The sequence below is a fragment of the Bombina bombina genome, chromosome 1 (assembly GCF_027579735.1).
Source record: "Bombina bombina isolate aBomBom1 chromosome 1, aBomBom1.pri, whole genome shotgun sequence".
Lineage (NCBI taxonomy): Eukaryota > Metazoa > Chordata > Amphibia > Anura > Bombinatoridae > Bombina > Bombina bombina.
The window spans coordinates 1,353,331,960-1,353,350,993 of NC_069499.1; the positions used below are offsets into that span (position 1 = coordinate 1,353,331,960).

At 40.8% G+C, this 19,034-nt stretch overlaps 1 protein-coding gene across 1 annotated transcript in view; it reads left to right on the plus strand.

The window, feature by feature from the left end:
• ENTREP3 (endosomal transmembrane epsin interactor 3) overlaps positions 1 to 19,034 on the plus strand; it is a 186,791-nt gene that overhangs the window by 66,702 nt on the left and 101,055 nt on the right. The window contains exon 9 of the mRNA XM_053703354.1: positions 4,134 to 4,679. Within this exon, the coding sequence (XP_053559329.1) occupies positions 4,134 to 4,679 (546 nt within the window). The remainder of the gene's footprint in view (positions 1 to 4,133; positions 4,680 to 19,034) is intronic.

Below are 19,034 nucleotides of genomic sequence, written 5' to 3' on the forward strand. Positions count from 1 at the left end.
GCTATCATTTCAGTGATGTTCCTTTCTATGAGGAAGTGTTTTTAGATGTGCTTTGGAATTTTTCCAGTATAGGAGCTAGGGATACCTTTTCTCCCTGTCTCCTGTCCCTCAAGGGTTTTTCCTGTAAATGACTCCATTAAATGCACTGTGTCTTAAGTAGAAGGATAATTTTCTACTACATCTCATGGATCTTCGATCCTTATGGTGTTCTTTTTCGGACCCTTGGATGAGGAGGTGGAGGTTTAATTGTTCCTTTCGAACAATGGCTTGCCTTATTAGCCTTACTGTGTTAGTCCGTCGGGTGGCGGCTGAAATCTTGTGCAGACAAGAAGTCTACCTGTGGCTTCGCAGTTCAGCTTAGGCTTTATTGTTCTGCAGTTGCAGGTTCAATATTTTATGTTTCCTCCAATTTCACGCTTCTGTTTTTTCCTTTCAAGGATGAGTCCTTCTTTGGATTTATCTGGTATATTGGTCTCCTGCGGGTAAAAAGAGGGGTTTTCTTCCACTCGTAAGGAGAATAAGACTAAAGGAAGGTTTAGTTGTGTTTCTTGGAATCCTATCTAGGGTTTCCTCTCTGGGGCAGATTTTTCATTCTTGAGTATCCAGATATGATGAGAGGATATTCCAAAACTGTGTTCAGGGACTTCCTCTCCAGGGGTGATAGTTCCAGTCCTCGTTTGGGAACGGTGCAAGTTCCTTAGAGTACCGTCTTTCAAGATGGAAACTATTTGTTCCATTCTTCCCTTGGTTCAAGAGGGTCAGTTCATGACAACAGTAGATTTAAAGGATGAGTACCTGCATGTTCCTATCCACAGGGATCATCACAGGTTTCTTAGGTTCCTATCCACAGGGATCATCACAAGTTTCTGAGTTCGCTTTTCTAGACAAGCACTTCCAGTTCGTGGCTCTTCCATTCAGTTTTGCCACAGCTCCCAGAATTTTTTCAAGGGTCCTGGGATCCTTGTTGGTGGTGCTCCGGTTGCGGGGCATTGCAGTGGCGCCTTATCTGGATGACATTCTGGTTCAGGCGCTATTCTTTCAACAAGCATAGTGTTCCTGGGAACCATAATAGATTCCGTATTAATGAGAATTTCTGACAGAGGTCAAAAATAAAAAAATCCTCGACCCTTCTCGGGCCCTTCAGTCCTCTCCTCAGCCATCTGTGGCTCATTGTATGGGGGTGATCGGTCTGATGGTAGCTGCCATGGACATCATTCCGTTTGCCCGGTTCCATTTCAGACCTCTGCGGTTATGCATGCTCAGGCAATGGAACGGGGATTATGCGGATTTGTCTCCACGAATCTCCCAGGGAACCTGCTTTCGTAGACCCTCCTGGGTGATTGTAACATCGGACGCCAGCCTGCTGGGATGGGGAGCACTCTGGGGCTCTCTAAAGACTCAATGAATATGGAATTGGGAGGAGTCTGTTCCCCATAACATCCTAGAACTGAGGGCAGTCTTCAATGCTCTTCTGGCTTGGCCTCAGTTAGCTTCTGCTGGTTTGTCTGGTTCCAATCAGACAACATAACTTCAGTAGCTTATATCAACCATCAGGGAAGAACTCAGAGTTTCTTGGCCATGACAGAGGTAGCCAAGATTATTCAGTGGGCAGAGACCCACAACTGCTGTCTATCTGCGATCCACATTCCAGGAGTGGACAATTGGGAAGCGGATTTTCTGAGCAGATAGACTTTTCATCCGAAGGAGTGAGAACTCCTTCCAGAGGTGTTTTAAAGCTTGATTATCAAATGGGGACAGCAGGAGCTAGATCTCATGGCATCTCGACAGAATGTGAAGCTTCCAAAGTATGGGTCAAGGTCAAGAGATCCTCAGGCGGTACTGATAGATGCTCTGGCGGTCCCTTGGAATTTCAGTCTAGCGTACCTTTTTCCTCCATTCGCTCTCCTTCCTCGAGTCATTGCTCGAATCAAACAGGAGAGGGCGTCAGTGATCCTCATTGCACCGGCGTGGCCTCGCAGGATCTGGTATGCAGACCTAGTGGAGATGTCATCTCTCCCACCTGAGAGACTTCCACTGAGGAAAGATCTTCTACTTCAAGGATCTTTTCTTCATCCAAATCTCGTTTCTCTGAAGCAGACGCTTGGAGATTGAACGCTTAATTTTATCTAGCATGGGTTTTCTGAGTCGGTCATTGAGACCATGATTCAGGAGAGTATGCCTGTTTCTAGAAAAATGTATTATAAGATATAGCGTATATATGCGTATTGGTGTGAATCCAGAGGCTACTCTTGGAGTAGAGTTCGGATTCCTAGAATTTGGTCCTTTCTCCAGGAGGGTTGGAGAAGGGTTTTTTTCGGCAAGTATTTTGAAGGGTCAAATGTCTGCCTTGTCTATTTTGTTACATAACGTCTAGTGAATGTACCAGACGTGCAATCGTTTTGTCAGGCCTTGGTCAGAATCAGGCCTGTGTTTAATCCGGTTACTCCTCCCTAGAGTCTTAACCTTGTTCTTAAAGTTTTTCAGCAGACTTCGTTTGCGCCTATGCATTTTTTGGATGTTAAGATGTTATCTTGAAAAGTTTTGTTTCTTGTTGCAATTTCTTCTGTTTGCAGAGTCTCAGAACTCTCGGCGTTGCAGTGTGAATCCCCTTACCTTATTTTTCACTCTGATAAGGTAGTTCTGCATGCTAAATTGGGTTTCCTTTCTAAAGTGGTTTCGGATAGGAACATTTATCTAGAAATTGTTGTTCCTTCTTTATGTCCTAACCCTTCTTCTCATAAAGAGCGTCTACTGCACAGCCTAGATGTGGTGTGTGCGTTGAAATACTATTTACAGACGACTAAGGATTTTCTCCAGTCTTCTGCTTTGTTTGTTGTTTTCTCTGGGAAACGCAAGGGTCAGAAAGCTACGGCTACTTCTCTTCTTTGTGGCTGAAGAGTATAATTCACTTGGCCTATGAAACTGCTGGACAGCAGCCTCCTGAGAGAGTCACGGGTCATTCCACGAGGGCTGTTTCCTCTTCCTGGGCATTCAAAAATGAAGCTTCTGTGGAACAGATTTTCATGGCTGCAACTTGGTCCTTTCTACACACTTTTTCAAAGTTCTATAAATTTGATACTTTGGCCTCGGCTGAGGCTTCTTTTGGGAGAAAGGTTCTTCAAGCAGTGGTGCCTTCTGTTTAGGTTCCCTGTCTTGTCCCTCCCTTATCTGTGTCCTCTAGCTTGGGTATTGATTCCCAATAGTAATTATAGATGATCAGTGGACTCATCGTGTCATTATAAAGAAAACAAAATTTATGCTTACCTGATGAATTTCTTTCTTTCTTGACACAATGAGTCCACGGCCCGCCCTGTTTATTCAGACAGTCTTTTTGTTTTGTAAACCTCAGGCACCTCTGCACCTTGTTGCTTCCTTTCTCTAATGTTACTTCGGTTGAATGACTGGGGTTGGAAGGAAGAGAGGTGATATTTAACAGCTTCGCTGTGATGCTCTTTGCCTCCTCCTGCTGACCAGTAGTGATATTCCCAATAGTAATTATAGATGATCCGTGGACTCATTGTGTCAAGAAATAAATAAATTTATCAGGTAAGCATACATTTTGGTTTTTTAGGTGATCTTGGCAGAGAGACTGTGTAACTTTATGTACTGATAGGCATTGACATCCTGCTTGTTTCTACTTTATTATATGCCTTTACCTTCAACATTTTGGTTTGAGCACTAGGATACAATGGGTATAGAGTTAACATAGGTGGTACCACCCTCACTTAGATTTTGAGTTTTTACTTGTACAGACATCGTTTTGATTAATTAAAGGAAGATTTTTTCTAATAAATGTGACTTTTTGATTAAATGAAAAGAGTGATAAATACCCTTACTGAGAGAGGTGTATCCTCTGCATTTTCTTTCTCTCATATATATGTAATAAAATATCAGTTTGTACCCGGAGAGGCTGCCCTTGACTCCTCCTGCATTCCATTCAAATTCTTTCAAGCTGAAATGATTGTGTAAACGAATTCTTCAATTCAATTATAGAAGGGCAGATTGTTTGTTTCCAGCAGCAGGATATCTTGATTTAGTTGTTTTTCGTTTGTTTATTTTTTAAAGTTTGGTCTGAATTACCGCTTTGCTCTGATTTCCATATTTTGCTAACATATAGTTCCTCTGTATTCCAGATGATAGCAGCCCTTCTGAAGACTCAGTCCTACTGGAGATGCAAGGATCTGTCCGTTCAGTGGATTACGTCCTGTACCGATCTATCCAGCGCAGCCGAGCCGATTATTGCCTTAGTGTAGACTGTGCACAGTGTGGGCATCATCAGGAAAGCCCCACACTTAGCCTGCAAGGGCCATTTGAAGAAATTTCTGTGCCTCGTCCCAAAGGAGAGCGTTCTTTTTCTTGCTCTACCCCAAGTAACTGTTATGACCCTCTGACTCAGGTGGGGGCTGCTGTATCCCGTAGCTGTAACAGGCTGGAAAAAATTGGTCACTCTGTAGGTCCCTGCTTCCCAGAAGTAAGACTAAAAGGAAAGGTACCGGGGAGAGCTGCAAGGAACAGAGGTTCTGGATGCTCCATACATCACAGTTCTCCGTGCCAGAACCTAGATTGTCCCCATCGGAGGTACAGCGAGAATACACGTCCTGCAGCATTGTGTGAAGAGGTCTTACCCCGCATAATAATCCGTTCACACAGTGATCCTGGAATCTGCTTCTTACATACAGGTAAGATGATATAATGGCGCAGATACATTTAAAAAACATATGTACCCCCATGTAGTAGCATAATTGTATGTTGTTTGGCACCACTAGTCAATGGGCTAAATTACTGGACCAGGCTGCTGAGGGGTTTTGTTCAGGTGAGACATGTTCAAAATGTATTGAGGTTTTCTTCACCTATCTTGTCCAGCCTATCTCTAGTGGGCGTTCCTTCCATGTGTGGTTGTGTTACATTTCCCAATACATGATGTTTCACACAGCAAACAAGAGCCACCAGCAATGTGAAAAAACAATAACTACAACCACAACACAATTGAAAATGGGGTCTGTTTTGTTACTATAGTCTCGCTGGATAAAACAAAATTTGTCTTGCAGACGCCGGCGAGGGTTCTCAATGTGTAGTGCAGGTATACAACCTAAATCTCAACTTAGCATGTGAAATTTAAAAAGGCGCAACTACCCTTGTGGAATGTCTCATCTCACTGCCGTGTCTCATTCAAAGCTATCGCTTTTTTTATTTTTTCTGTTATTTCTTTTGACCTTTTTTAAGGTTTTCATTTTTGCATAAATAGACTGTTTTTATATAGGGTGTATATTTTTTATTTTATTGATTTTTTTGTTTTATTTTGTTTATATTAGTTTGTTTTGTGTAAGGTTTTGAAGGCATTTTTGTGATTACGGTATCCTTGACAGTGGGACTCTTGTTTGTCTCTTATTTTACTCTATATATCACGTCCCTGTCCCCTATCTTCACGTCAAAGTAAATCATTACTGCTTCCTTTTTCCTCATTCAAATGGTGAGGTGCAAGATTTACTTTGAATTTAAAGTGAGCCAAATCGCATTTAAATACTAATATTAAACTGAGAAGCCTGAAAAGTCATAGAAAGAATGCTGAGATAAAAAGCTGTGTTTAAAGGGACACTCAGGTTTTATTAAATTTTCATGATTCAGATACAGCATGCAATTTTAAACAACTTTCCAATTTACTTCCATTAAAAAAAATGTGCATATTCTTTTATATTTACACTTTTTTGAGTCACCAGCTCCTACTGAGCATGTGCAAGAACTCAAACTATACGTATATGCATTTGTGATTGGCTGATTGCTATCACATGGTACAGGGGGAGTGGAAATATACATAACTTTAAAATGTGTTAGAAAAGAATCTACTACTCATTTGAAATTCAGAGTAAATGCTATTGTATTGTCTTATTTTGCATGTGTTGATTATGCAAATCTACTGTGTTTACTGGTCCTTTAAAGGGATATGAAACCCCAATTTTTTATTTCATTATTCAGATAGAGCAGACATTTTTAAACCATTTTGAAACTTTCCTTTGTTGAAAGTCACACCTAGATCAGCCCAGGAACAGCAATCCACTACTGGGAGCTAGCTGCTGATTGGTGGCTCCATATATACAAGTATATACCTTGGCATTGGCTCACCCAATGTGTTTAGCTAGCTCACAGTAGTGCATTGCTGCTCCTTCAACAAATGATACAAAAAGAATGAAGCAAATTTGATGATAGAAGTAAATTAAAAAGTTGTTTAAAATTGAATACTCTATCTGAATCCTAAAATAAAAATGTGGGGTTTTATGTTCCTTTAGGTGATGCATTAATGTGAATCCCTAGGAGGGTAGAATATGCATATTTGGTTCATGGAAATTTTAAATTAAACTTATTTTGTTTGCTTGTTCTTTAGTCTCTCTCTTTCCATGACACTAACCAATCAGTTGTACTTACGTCATTATTTTCAATGGTTGTGTGTGGAGGAAAGCATGAGCAGTGTCTCACGTTCCTGATGTACTCGAGGGCTCACAGACATTAAAGAACCAGTCAACACAGTAGATTTGCATAATCAACAAATGTAAGATAGCAAGACAATGCAATACCACTTAGTCTGAACTTGAAAGGAGTAGTAGATTTTTTTCTGACAATTTTAAAAGTTATGTCTATTTCTACTCCCCCTGTATCATGTGACAGCCATCAGCCAATCTGAAATGCATACACGTACCATGTGACATCCATCAGCCATTCACTAATGCAAACACACTTATTCTTGCACATACTCAGAAGGAGCTGGTGACTCATAAAGTTTAAATATAAAAAGAATGTGCACATTTTGTTAATGGAAGTAAATTGTAAAGTTGTTTAAAACTGTATGCTCTATCTGAATAATGAAAGTTTAATTTTGACTTGAGTGTCGCTTTAAAGAGACTTCATGGTTTAGACAGACCATGCAATTGTAAAAAAAACTTTTCAATTGACTTCTCTTAGAAAATTTACTTCATTCTCTTTGTATCTTTTGTTGAAAAACACACTGTGGAAGTCGCTGGAGGAGCAATGCACTGCTGGAGATTAGCTGTTGATTGTCTCTTGTCATTGACTCACTAGATATGTTCAATTATGTCCCAGCACTGCTGCTTTGGAGCTGCCTTTAAAGGGACAATAAATGTTACATTTTTATTTTAATAATAGTTGTGCAGTATGAATAGTATACGCACAATGAGAGTCTTACCTTTTATAAAGGATATTATATATTTAGACCCCCTAAAAGTCCTCTGATTTATTCTTTATAGCTCTACTGTCTGGCGCTGTGTTTTTTCTTTAAAATGCATCACAAGGTTGTTCTAAAATCCAAACGCGCTCAATTGTTCCATTCACCTTAATGTATTATGCTCCTGCGCCAGATAAAGCACACCAACACCATTTTAATTTTTTCTTGCCTATGCAATGAGTTTTGCAGTTATTCAAAATGCTGCTAAAAGCAGTTGTACTCATTTTTAATAATTGCTACAAAAAAGTTGACCTATGAGAGCACAGAAACTCTACTAATATTTCTCATGTATATGAAAGAGCACTTTTTGAAACATAAATTTTTTTTTAAAAAAAATAATGTTCCCATCAAAAAAGTGACAGTAAAGTCAAAATTACATTTTCATGAATCAGACATAGTGTGGAATTTTAAATAACTTTCCAATGTACTTCTATTATCCAGTTTGCTAGGTTCTTTCAGTATCCTTTGTTGAAAAGCATACCCAGGTATGCTTAGGACCAGCAATGCCCTTTTGTGAGCTAGCTGCTGACTGGTGGCTGCACATATATGCCTCTTGCCATTGGCTCACCCAGTGTTCAGCTAGCTCCCAGTAGTGCATTGCTGCTACTTTAGGAAATGATACTAAGAGAATGAAGCAAATTTAATAATAGAAGTAAATTGGAAAGTTGTTTAAAATTGTATACTCTATTTGAATCAAGAAAGAAAATGTGTTTTTAACCTTTAACCCCTTAATCCAATCAGGTGGTGGGCTGCAGGCATCTGTCTTCATATGGTAACGGAGCACTGTCAGTGCTCCATTACCATAAGAAGGAAGATTGCCAGATTGTTACAGACATTGACACTGTCTGTGTCACTGTCTTTAATGATCATCCATTGGTGCTGGTGGAAGGTGTGGTAGGGAAGGTGGGATTGGCGGGGGGGGGGGCCGCCCAGTGGAGTGGGGGGGGTAGAGGGGTGGCATACAGGTGGTTAAAGTCCATGATCCATTACTCCTGGGAATTACTCTTACTACATTTGGAAGGCAAAGGGAGTATGGGACACTACACTACAAAAAAAATGATTGTGGGGGGAGGAGGGGACCCCTACACTACAGATAAAAAAGTATTATTTAAATAAAACAAAAAATATATGTAATAGACTGAGTAAAGGCAGACAGCTGTTAGTACCTAAAATGGCTGCCATTAGTGGGATGGGAGGGTTAGAGAGTTGTTTAGGAGGGATGAAGGAGGTGGGAGTGTTGAGGAGGGATCCCTACACTGCAGAAAAAAAGAAATAAAAAAAAATAAAAAAAACTAAAGTAAACTGCATACTGGCAGACTGTCTGCCAGTACGTAAGAAGGTGCTGAAGAGAGTGTGTGTGGGGTGAAGGAGCTGTTTGGGAGGGATCAGGGAGGTGGTCGGGTAATACCTATATTACAATACTATTACCCTTACTAGCTTACTAATTAATCCCTTCACTGTCGCAAATTGTGTGTGGTGCGCAGCTGCAACTTGCGCCCTTCTAATAACCAAAAAGCAGTGGCAAAGCCATGCCTATCTGCTATTTATGAACAAAAAGAATCCCAGAGACGCTTTTACAACCATTTGTGTTATGACTGCATAAGCGGTATGTAAATAATTTAAGTGAGAAACCCAAGGTTTGTGAGAAAGTTAATTTTTTTTATATGATCCCGTTTGGTGGAAAAATTGTTGCATGAAATATACCAAAATGGGCCTATAGCAATACCTTGAGTTTTCTTTTAAATTTGTTTTTAGTTTGGATAGGTAAATTAAAAAAAAAAAAAAAAAAAAGGCCCAATTTCTGTTTATACGGAGTGATAGCAAAAATGCTAACATTTCTCCAGTCGTTTGGACAAGTTTTTCTCTGATTTTTTATTTTTTTATTTAAACATAACAGGAAGTGCACATGGAACCTAGGGACTGATCACTTACTGGCTGAGTGGAACTCTCATTGCCCTATTGTTGGAAAAATGGAAAAGTTCTATAGGTTGCTTGCCAAGTGCACTTGTTAGGTTAAACGGTTTAAGCCATTTAACTATCATTGAATGCTTAAAGGAGAAACCACATCTATATGAGATCTTGAGAGTGCTTAGATGTGTGAGGTATCATGGTAGCTTTCTTTCCTTTTTGGTGGGCCCATGGCACAAGTCATGTATATACTTGCTGGCTCTGTTGTGAGTGATATAATGTTTGTAGAGATTGCAGAAGACTCTGTGTCTCCTCAAAGTATTTAAAAAAAACATTTAAAGATAATCATTTAAAGCCCATGATTGGGGAACCCTTTAAAAATGATTTATTGTTATCTCCTGCTTTTGTCTAGGGCCTACACTTTATATTGTACAGCCTGAAAGAATATCAGTTGTTAGGTTATATGGACAATGCCTTTTTGCCTTCCTCACTGTAAAACCTAGATCTGTAATCCTCCATGGTCTCAGCTCATCTTTCAGCGAGTGAAACTATCATCAATTGGTGAGGAGGTAGTCAGGAGTTATTTGAGAATGAGACTTACACAGAAGCTAGTTTTTCTAAAAAAAGTCAGCAGTTGGGTATCAGAAAGCTAGATCAGCTATTTTATTATGTATTGTGAATACTAAACTAAAAAAGTAAATTTATGCTTACCTGATAAATTAATTTTTTCTATGGTACGACAAGTCCACGGATTCATCCTTTACTTGTGGGATATTATCCTCCTGCTAACAGGAAGTGGCAAAGAGCACCACAGCAGAGCTGTCTATATAGCTCCTCCCTTAGCTCCACCGCCCAGTCATTCGACCCAAGGTACAGGAAAAAAAAGTAGAAACTAAAAGGCGCAGAGGTGACTGATGTTTAAAATCAAAAAATATAATCTGTCTTAAAATGACAGGGCGGGCCGTGGACTCGTCGTACCGTAGAAGAAATGAATTTATCAGGTAAACATAAATTTACTTTTCTTCTATAAGGTACGACAAGTCCACAAATTCATCCTTTACTTGTGGGATACAATACCAAAGCTACAGGACACGGATGGACGGGAGGGACAGATGGTTTAACAGAAGGCACCACTGCTTGAAGAACTTTTCTCCCAAAAATAGCCTCCGAAGAAGCAAAAGTATCAAATTTGTAAAATTTGGAAATGGTATGAAGCGAAGATCACGTCGCAGCCTTACAAATCTGCTCAACAGAAGCATCATTTTTAAAAGCCCATGTGGAAGCCACCGCTCTAGTAGAGTGCGCTGTAATCCTTTCAGGAGGCTGCTGTCCCGCAGTCTCGTATGCCAAACGGATGATGCTTTTCAGCCAAAAAGAAAGACAGGTAGCAGTAGCATTTTGACCTCTACGTTTACCCGAATAGACAACAAACAAAGAGGACGTTTGACGGAAATCTTTGGTTGCTTGCAAGTAAAACGTCAAAGCACGAACCACGTCCAAGTTGTGCAACAGACGCTCCTTCTTAGAGGAAGGATTAGGACACAGAGAAGGAACAACAATTTCCTGATTGATATTCCTATTAGTAACAACCTTAGGAAGGAATCAAGGTTTGGTACGCAAAACTACCTTGTCAGCATGGAAAACAAGATAAGACGAGTCGCATTGTAATGCAGATAGTTCAGAAACTCTTCGAGCCGAAGAGATAGCAACTAAAAACAGAACTTTCCAAGATAGAAGCTTAATATCTATGGAATGCATAGGTTCAAACAGAACCCCTTGAAGAACTTTAAGAACTAAATTCAAACTCCATGGCGGAGCAACAGGTTTAAACACAGGCTTAATTCTAACCAAAGCCTGACAAAACGACTGAACGTCTGGAACATCTGCCAGACGCTTGTGCAGTAAAATTGACAAAGCAAATATCTGTCCCTTTAAGGAACTAGCTGTTAACCCTTTCTCCAATCCTTCTTGGAGAAAAGACAAAATCCTAGGAATCCTGATATTACTCCATGAGTAGCCTTTGGATTTGCACCAATAAAGATATTTACGCCATATCTTATGATAAATTTTCCTAGTGACAGACTTTCGAGCCTGAATCAAGGTATCTATGACCGACTCAGAGAAACCCTGCTTGGATAAAATCAAGCGTTCAATCTCCAAGCAGTCAGCCGCAGAGAAACTTGATTTGGATGCTGGAACGGACCTTGAATCAGAAGGTCCTGTCTCAGTGGCAGAGTCCATGGTGGAAGAGATGACATGTCCACCAGGTCTGCATACAAAGTCCTGTGTGGCCACGCAGGTGCTATCAAAATCACCGAAGCTCTCTCCTGCTTGATTCTGGCAATCAAACGAGGAAGGAGAGGAAATGGTGGAAACACATAAGCCAGGTTGAACGACCAGGGTACTGCTAGAGCATCTATCAGTACTGCCTGAGGATCCCTTGACCTGGACCCGTAACAAGGAAGTTTGGCGTTCTGACGAGACGCCATCAGATCCAATTCTGGTGTGCCCAATTGCTGAATCAATTGTGCCAACATCTCCGGATGGAGTTCCCACTCCCCTGGATGAAAAGTCTGACGACTTAGAAAATCCGCTTCCCAGTTCTCCACTCCTGGGATATAGATTGCTGATAGATGGCAAGAGTGAGTCTCTGCCCATCAAATTATTTTGGTAACCTCTATCATCACTAGAGAACTCTTTGTTCCCCCCTGATGATTGATATATGCCACAGTCGTGATATTGTCCGACTGGAATCATATGAATCTGGCCGAAGCCAGCTGAGGCCACGCCTGAAGCGCGTTGAATATCGCTCTCAGCTCTAGAATATTTATCGGGAGGAGAGCCTCCTCCTGAGACCACAAACCCTGTGCTTTCAGGGAATTCCAGACTGCACCCCAGCCCAATAGGCTGGCGTCCATCGTCACTATGACCCACACTGGCCTGTGGAAACACATTCCCTGGGACAGATGATCCTGTGACAACCACCAAAGAAGAGAGTCTCTGGTTTCCTGATCCAGATTTATCTGAGGAGATAAATCTGCATAATCCCCATTCCACTGTCTGAGCATGCATAGTTGCAGTGGTCTGAGATGCAAGCGAGCAATTGGAACTATGTCCATTGCCGCTACCATTAGTCCGATTACCTCCATACACTGAGCCACTGACGGCCGAGGAATGGAATGAAGAGCTCGGCAGGTGGTTAAAATCTTTGATTTCCTGACCTCCGTCAGAAAAATTTTCATATCCACCGAATCTATCAGAGTTCCCAGGAATGGAACTCTTGTGAGAGGGATAAGTGAACTCTTTTTTACGTTCACCTTCCACCCGTGAGATCTTAGAAAAGCCAACACGGTGTCCATGTGAGACTTGGCTAGTTGGTAAGTCGACGCCTGAATTCAGATATCGTCCAGATAAGGCACCACATCTATGCCCCGCGGCCTTAGAACCGCCAGAAGGGACCCTAGCACCTTTTTGAAAATTCTGGGAGCTGTGGTCAACCCAAAAGGAAGAGCCACAAACTGGTAATGCTTGTCCAGAAAGGCGAACCTGAGGAACTGGTGATGATCTTTGTGGATAGGGATGTGCAGATACGCATCCTTTAAGTCCACAGTGGTCATATATTGACCCTTCTGGATCATTGGTAAAATAGTCTGAATGGTCTCCATCTTGAAAGATAAGACTCTAAGGAATTTGTTTATGATCTTGAGATCTAAAATCGGTCTGAAGGTTCCCTCTTTTTTGGGAACCACAAACAGATTGGAGTAAAACCCTTGCCCCTGTTCTGCTTTTGGAACTGGGCGGATCACTCCCATGGTATATAGGTCTTCTACACAGCGTAAGAACGCCTCTCTTTTTGTCTGGTTTGCAGACAATTGAGAAAGATGGAATCTCCCCCTTGGAGGAGAATCTTTGAAATCTAGAAGATACCCCTGGGTTATGATTTCTTAAGCCCAGGAGTCCTGAACGTCTCTTGCCCAAGCCTGAGCAAAGAGAGAAAGTCTTCCCCCCTACTAGATCCGGTCCCGGATCGGGGGCTACCCCTTCATGCTGTCTTGGTGGCAGCAGCGGGCTTCTTGGCCTGTTTACCTTTGTTCCAAGTCTGGTTAGGTCTCCAGACTGACTTGGATTGAGCAAAATTCCCCTCTGGTTTTGCAGCAGGGGAAGAGGTAGAGGGACCACCTTTGAAGTTTCGAAAGGAACGAAAATTATTTTGTTTGGTCCTCATCTTATTTGTCTTATCCTGAGGAAGGGCATGGCCTTTCCCTCCAGTGATGTCTGAAATGATCTCTTTCAGTTCAGGCCCGAATAGGGTCTTACCTTTGAAAGGGATGGCTAAAAGCTTAGATTTTGATGACACATCAGCAGACCAGGACTTAAGCCATAACGCTCTACTCGCTAAAATGGCAAAACCTGAATTCTTTGCTGCTAATTTAGCCAGTTGAAAAGCGGCATCTGTAATGAAAGAATTAGCTAGCTTGAGAGCCCTTATTCTATCCAGAATATCATCTAATGGGGTCTCAACCTGAAGAGCCTCCTCCAGAGCCTCGAACCAAAAAGCAGCTGCAGTGGTTACAGGAACAATGCACGCTATAGGTTGGAGAAGAAAACGCTGATGAACAAATATTTTCTTTAGGAGACCCTCTAATTTTTTATCCATAGGATCTTTGAAAGCACAACTGTCCTCAATAGGTATAGTTGTACGCTTAGCCAGGGTAGAAATAGCTCCCTCCACCTTAGGGACCGTCTGCCACGAGTCCCGCATGGTGTCTGATATGGGAAACATTTTCTTAAAAGTAGGAGGGGGAACGAACGGAATACCTGGTCTATCCCACTCCTTAGTAACAATGTCCGAAATCCTCTTAGGGACCGGAAAAACATCAGTGTAGGCAGGAACCTCTAGAAATCTGTCCATTTTACACAATTTCTCTGGAACTACAATAGGGTCACAATCATCCAGAGTCGCTAAAACCTCCCTGAGCAACAAGCGGAGGTGTTCTAATTTAAAAGCTGTCATATCTGAGTCTGTCTGAGGGAACATCTTTCCTGAATCAGAAATCTCTCCCTCAGACAGCAAATCCCTCACCCCCAACTCAGAACATTGTGAGGGTACATTGGATATGGCTAATAAAGCATCAGAGGGCTCAGCATTTCTTCTCACACCAGACCTACTGCGCTTCCCCTGCAACCCAGGCAGCTTAGATAAAACCTCTGTGAGGGTAGTATTCATAACTGCGGCCATATCTTGCAGGGTGAAAGAATTAGACGCACTAGAAGTACTTGGCGTCGCTTGTGCGGGCGTTAATGGTTGTGACACTTGGGGAGAATTAGATGGCATAACCTGATGCCCTTCTGACTGAGAATCATCCTGCAACATACTTTTAGTAGCTAAAATATGTTCTTTGCAATTTATTGACCTTTCAGTGCATGAGGGACACATTCTAAGTGGGGGTTCCACAATGGCTTCTAAACATATTGAACAATGACTTTTCTCAATGTCACACATGTTGAACAGGCTAGTAATAACTTCAAACAAGCTTGAAAAACACTTTATTTAGTGAAAAAAATAACAATCTTAAAAAACGGTACTGCACCTTTAAGAGAAAAAAAGCATTCACGTTCTGCAAAACTGCTTTAAAATGCACCAAACTTTCCAAATTTTTGATAGCAGACTCAATTTGTGTAGTTAAGATTGCCCCACAAAAAAATAAAACATTTAACCCCTTAATGTGCAAACTGGATTGAAATCAGGCCTAAATCCGGAAAAAACACCCCCAGCACCTCGCCACAGACTTGCTGTGGCGCCTACCTGCCCTCAGGGATTGTAAATATGGGGTGAAAACTTCGATTTGGCCCAAAACATCCACAAGGGCCCTCAGGAGTTGGAGCTTGCTGCTTGCTGAGTGAAAACAAGTGCGCATCTGAGGCGCAAAAATAGGCCCCTCCCATCTCACTCGATGTCTCTACAGCCTCAAAGAACCGCACCAGAGCGGTTTTAAACTAGCCATGTGGGTTCTGAGACCCAAATAATAAGCCAAGTGTACCCTCAATAAAGTTGCCCAAAAAACGTTATTGCCCACAAAACGTTAAAAGCACTCCCAGTTCATAAAACGTTTGCCCACAAACATTCAAAAACTCTGTGTCAACCATTTTTTAATTAGCCCCTTATGCAAGCTTAGTAATGCCTTTCTATAGCTCTTAGGATTACTGCTTACCCTTACCCTCATGGGGATACTGTCAGCCTTTCTGAAATACACAGTCTCTCCAGAAAAAATGACTGAACATACCTCACTGCTATATAGCATGAAAACGTTCCTCACACTGAAGTTTCTTGTACCGCTCAGCTCTGTGGGAACTGCACTGGATCTTAGTTACAAATGCTAAGATCATCATCCTCCAGGCAGAAGTCTTCATCCATCTGCTGCCTGAGAGTAAATAGTACACACCGGTACCATTTAAAATAAACTCTTGCTTGAAGAAATTAAAAACTAATATTTTATCACCTCTTTCACTTTACCCTTCCTAGTACTTAGAGTAGGCAAAGAGAATGACTGGGGGTGGAGCTAAGGGAGGAGCTATATAGACAGCTCTGCTGTGGTGCTCTTTGCCACTTCCTGTTAGCAGGAGGATAATATCCCACAAGTAAAGGATGAATCCGTGGACTCGTCGTACCTTATAGAAGAAATGATGGATATGATATTAGAGTGAACAGGTAGGCATATTTAGTTCTTTATGGGGAAAAGGATAAAAAGTAGCTTTTAAATACTGTGTAGATCTATATTAATGGGCGTGGTGAAGAACTCACTCATAGTGTAAGCAGATATGTAGTTTTTTGCCAAGGGGGGGATTGAGGAAGAGAAATAGGTAATTATGTTATAATACAAATGTAGGGAGGTGTTGATTAAAATCTAAAGAAGTTACTATTACTGTGGGGGGGGTGGGTTCTTTAATGTCCAAGTTTTTTTTTCTCATCATAGGTTGTGCTTCCTGCTCTTATCACAAAGCTTCACAAGGCCTTGTGGTCTTCTTTACATATTTTAACTCAATTTTGTCACTTCCATGTGTTTGAATCAGAGCCACAGCATTTGGTAGAAGAGTATTTCAGGCTCTGTTTTCTCAGTCCTAGGCCTAAAAATGTTTTGCCTTGACTTAATATGGTCCAGCTTTGGTACTGACCCCCCAGTACTGATATGGTTTTACAGGAGTTTAACAGAAAACCATAGTTATATTTACTAATTGGCAGTTGAAGTATAACCATATAAAGACACTCCCTGTCTGGCACATTTTTTTAACACTATACTTTAAAAAAAAAAAATTCTCAGCCAAACTCCTTTCTTCTTTTCTCTAAATAGGTTCTTGCTTTGCTATGTGTGAACTGAATCAAGCAAAGTGGAGGGGTATATGTATAGGGATAACCACCCCTTTTCAATTACAGGTGTCAAAATACGTTGTGTGAGGAAAAAAAAAAATTAAGTTGATTGATGTGTGTATATATATTTTTTGGAACATACTTTTTTTTTTAAATACTAACCTGTTGGGACTTATTTAGGGCCAGATTACGAGGGGAGCGCGTAATCGCAATTTATGCTAAAATGATTACCGTGACTTCAGAGCTCTAGTTAACTGTTTTGCGAAACATAAAAGTCTCACAAAACACATAAAAAATACATCACAAATTACTGTTACACTCATAATAACACCATCTAATAAAAATTATTTAAAAAAAATATTTCACACAAAAGTTATAAAGGCTCAAAGATATGAGGTCTCAGGTGTTAGGAAAAGGGCTTTAACATAGAGACATAGAGATACATACATATACATGTCTAAATATGTATATGCAAATATATATATATATATATATATATGTTTATATGTGTTTACATATGTATTTATATGTGTATATATGTATTTACAGTAATATATACACCTATCAACACATAAATACATATGTACACACACACACAGGGGTCAAGTCGGGCGGGAACGCATGGGAACAGAGTTTCTGCACTATTTTTGCAAGAGGAACTGGACAGAGGACAGAAACACTTCAGTAAACACTGCTGCTGCTGGAGGAGGAGCTGGAGCACAGTCTGGTTAGAGGGATAGTAAGATCCTCTAGTAATGGGCAGTAACACTTCCTACAATACACTAAATGCAAGCTTGTCATGGTCCTGCTGTGTTATCACTCCTGTTATCAATATTATCTTTATTATCTTTTATTACACATGGTTCTTACATTTCTGTGTGGTTTGCTCTGGGGTTATTTAGCTCCTCTCAGCAGAAATAGGACTATTGCACCTTAAGTGGGTGAGAGTCTGTAACAGAGGACGATTCTCAGGCCCAAAGGTGACCATTCAACCCTTCATTGGATTTAATTTGCTTTCATTAACCAAAGTGTATAGATTATACAGGTGGCCCTCGGTTTACGCCAGTTCAATTTGCGCCGTTTCAGAATAACAACCTTTTTCTCCAACATTGGTGTGTCCGGTCCACGGCGTCATCCTTACTTGTGGGAATATCTCTTCCCCAACAGGAAATGGCAAAGAGTCCCAGCAAAGCTGGCCATATAGTCCCTCCTAGGCTCCGCCCACCCCAGTCATTCTCTTTGCCGTTGCACAGGCAACATCTCCACGGAGATGGTTAAGAGTTTTTTGGTGTTTAAATGTAGTTTTTTATTCTTCTATCAAGTGTTTGTTATTTTAAAATAGTGCTGGTATGTACTATTTACTCTGAAACAGAAAAGGATGAAGATTTCTGTTTGTGAGAGGAAGATGATTTTAGCAGACAGTAACTAAAATCGATTGCTGTTTCCACATAGGACTGTTGAGATGAAGTAACTTCAGTTGGGGGAAACAGTTAGCAGACTTTTCTGCTTAAGGTATGACTAGCCATATTTCTAACAAGACCATGTAATGCTGGAAGGCTGTCATTTCCCCTCATGGGGACCGGTAAGCCATTTTCTTAGTCAAACAAACAGAATAAAGGGCTTAATATGGGCTATAAAACTGGTAAACACTTTTATGGGCTAAATCGATTGCTTTATTTGGGCATTTTATTCATGTTTATGCTGATAATTCACATTTATAAACTTGGGGAACGTTTATTAAACGGCAGGCACTATGTTAGACACCTTTTCCAGTCAGGGGGCCTTCCTAGTTGTAGGCTGAGCCTCATTTTCGCGCCATTACTGCGCAGTTGTTTTTTGAGAGCAGGACATGCAGATGCATGTGTGAGGATCTGAAAGTTGCTGGAAAAGTTTCTAGAAGGCGTCACTTGGTAATCGTATTCCCCTCTGGGCTTGGTTAGGTCTCAGCAAAGGCTATAGCTGGGACTGTATAGGGGTTAAATTTGTAAACGGCTCAGGTTCCGTTATTTTAAGGGTTAAAGCAAAAGTTATAAAGGCTCAAAGATATGAGGTCTCAGGTGTTAGGAAAAGGGCTTTAACATAGAGACATAGAGATACATACATATACATGTCTAAATATGTATATGCAAATATATATATATATATATATGTTTATATGTGTTTACATATGTATTTATATGTGTATATATGTATTTACAGTAATATATACACCTATCAACACATAAATACATATGTACACACACACACACAGGGGTCAAGTCGGGCGGGAACGCATGGGAACAGAGTTTCTGCACTATTTTTGCAAGAGGAACTGGACAGAGGACAGAAACACTTCAGTAAACACTGCTGCTGCTGGAGGAGGAGCTGGAGCACAGTCTGGTTAGAGGGATAGTAAGATCCTCTAGTAATGGGCAGTAACACTAAATGCAAGCTTGTCATGGTCCTGCTGTGTTATCACTCCTGTTATCAATATTATCTTTATTATCTTTTATTACACATGGTTCTTACATTTCTGTGTGGTTTGCT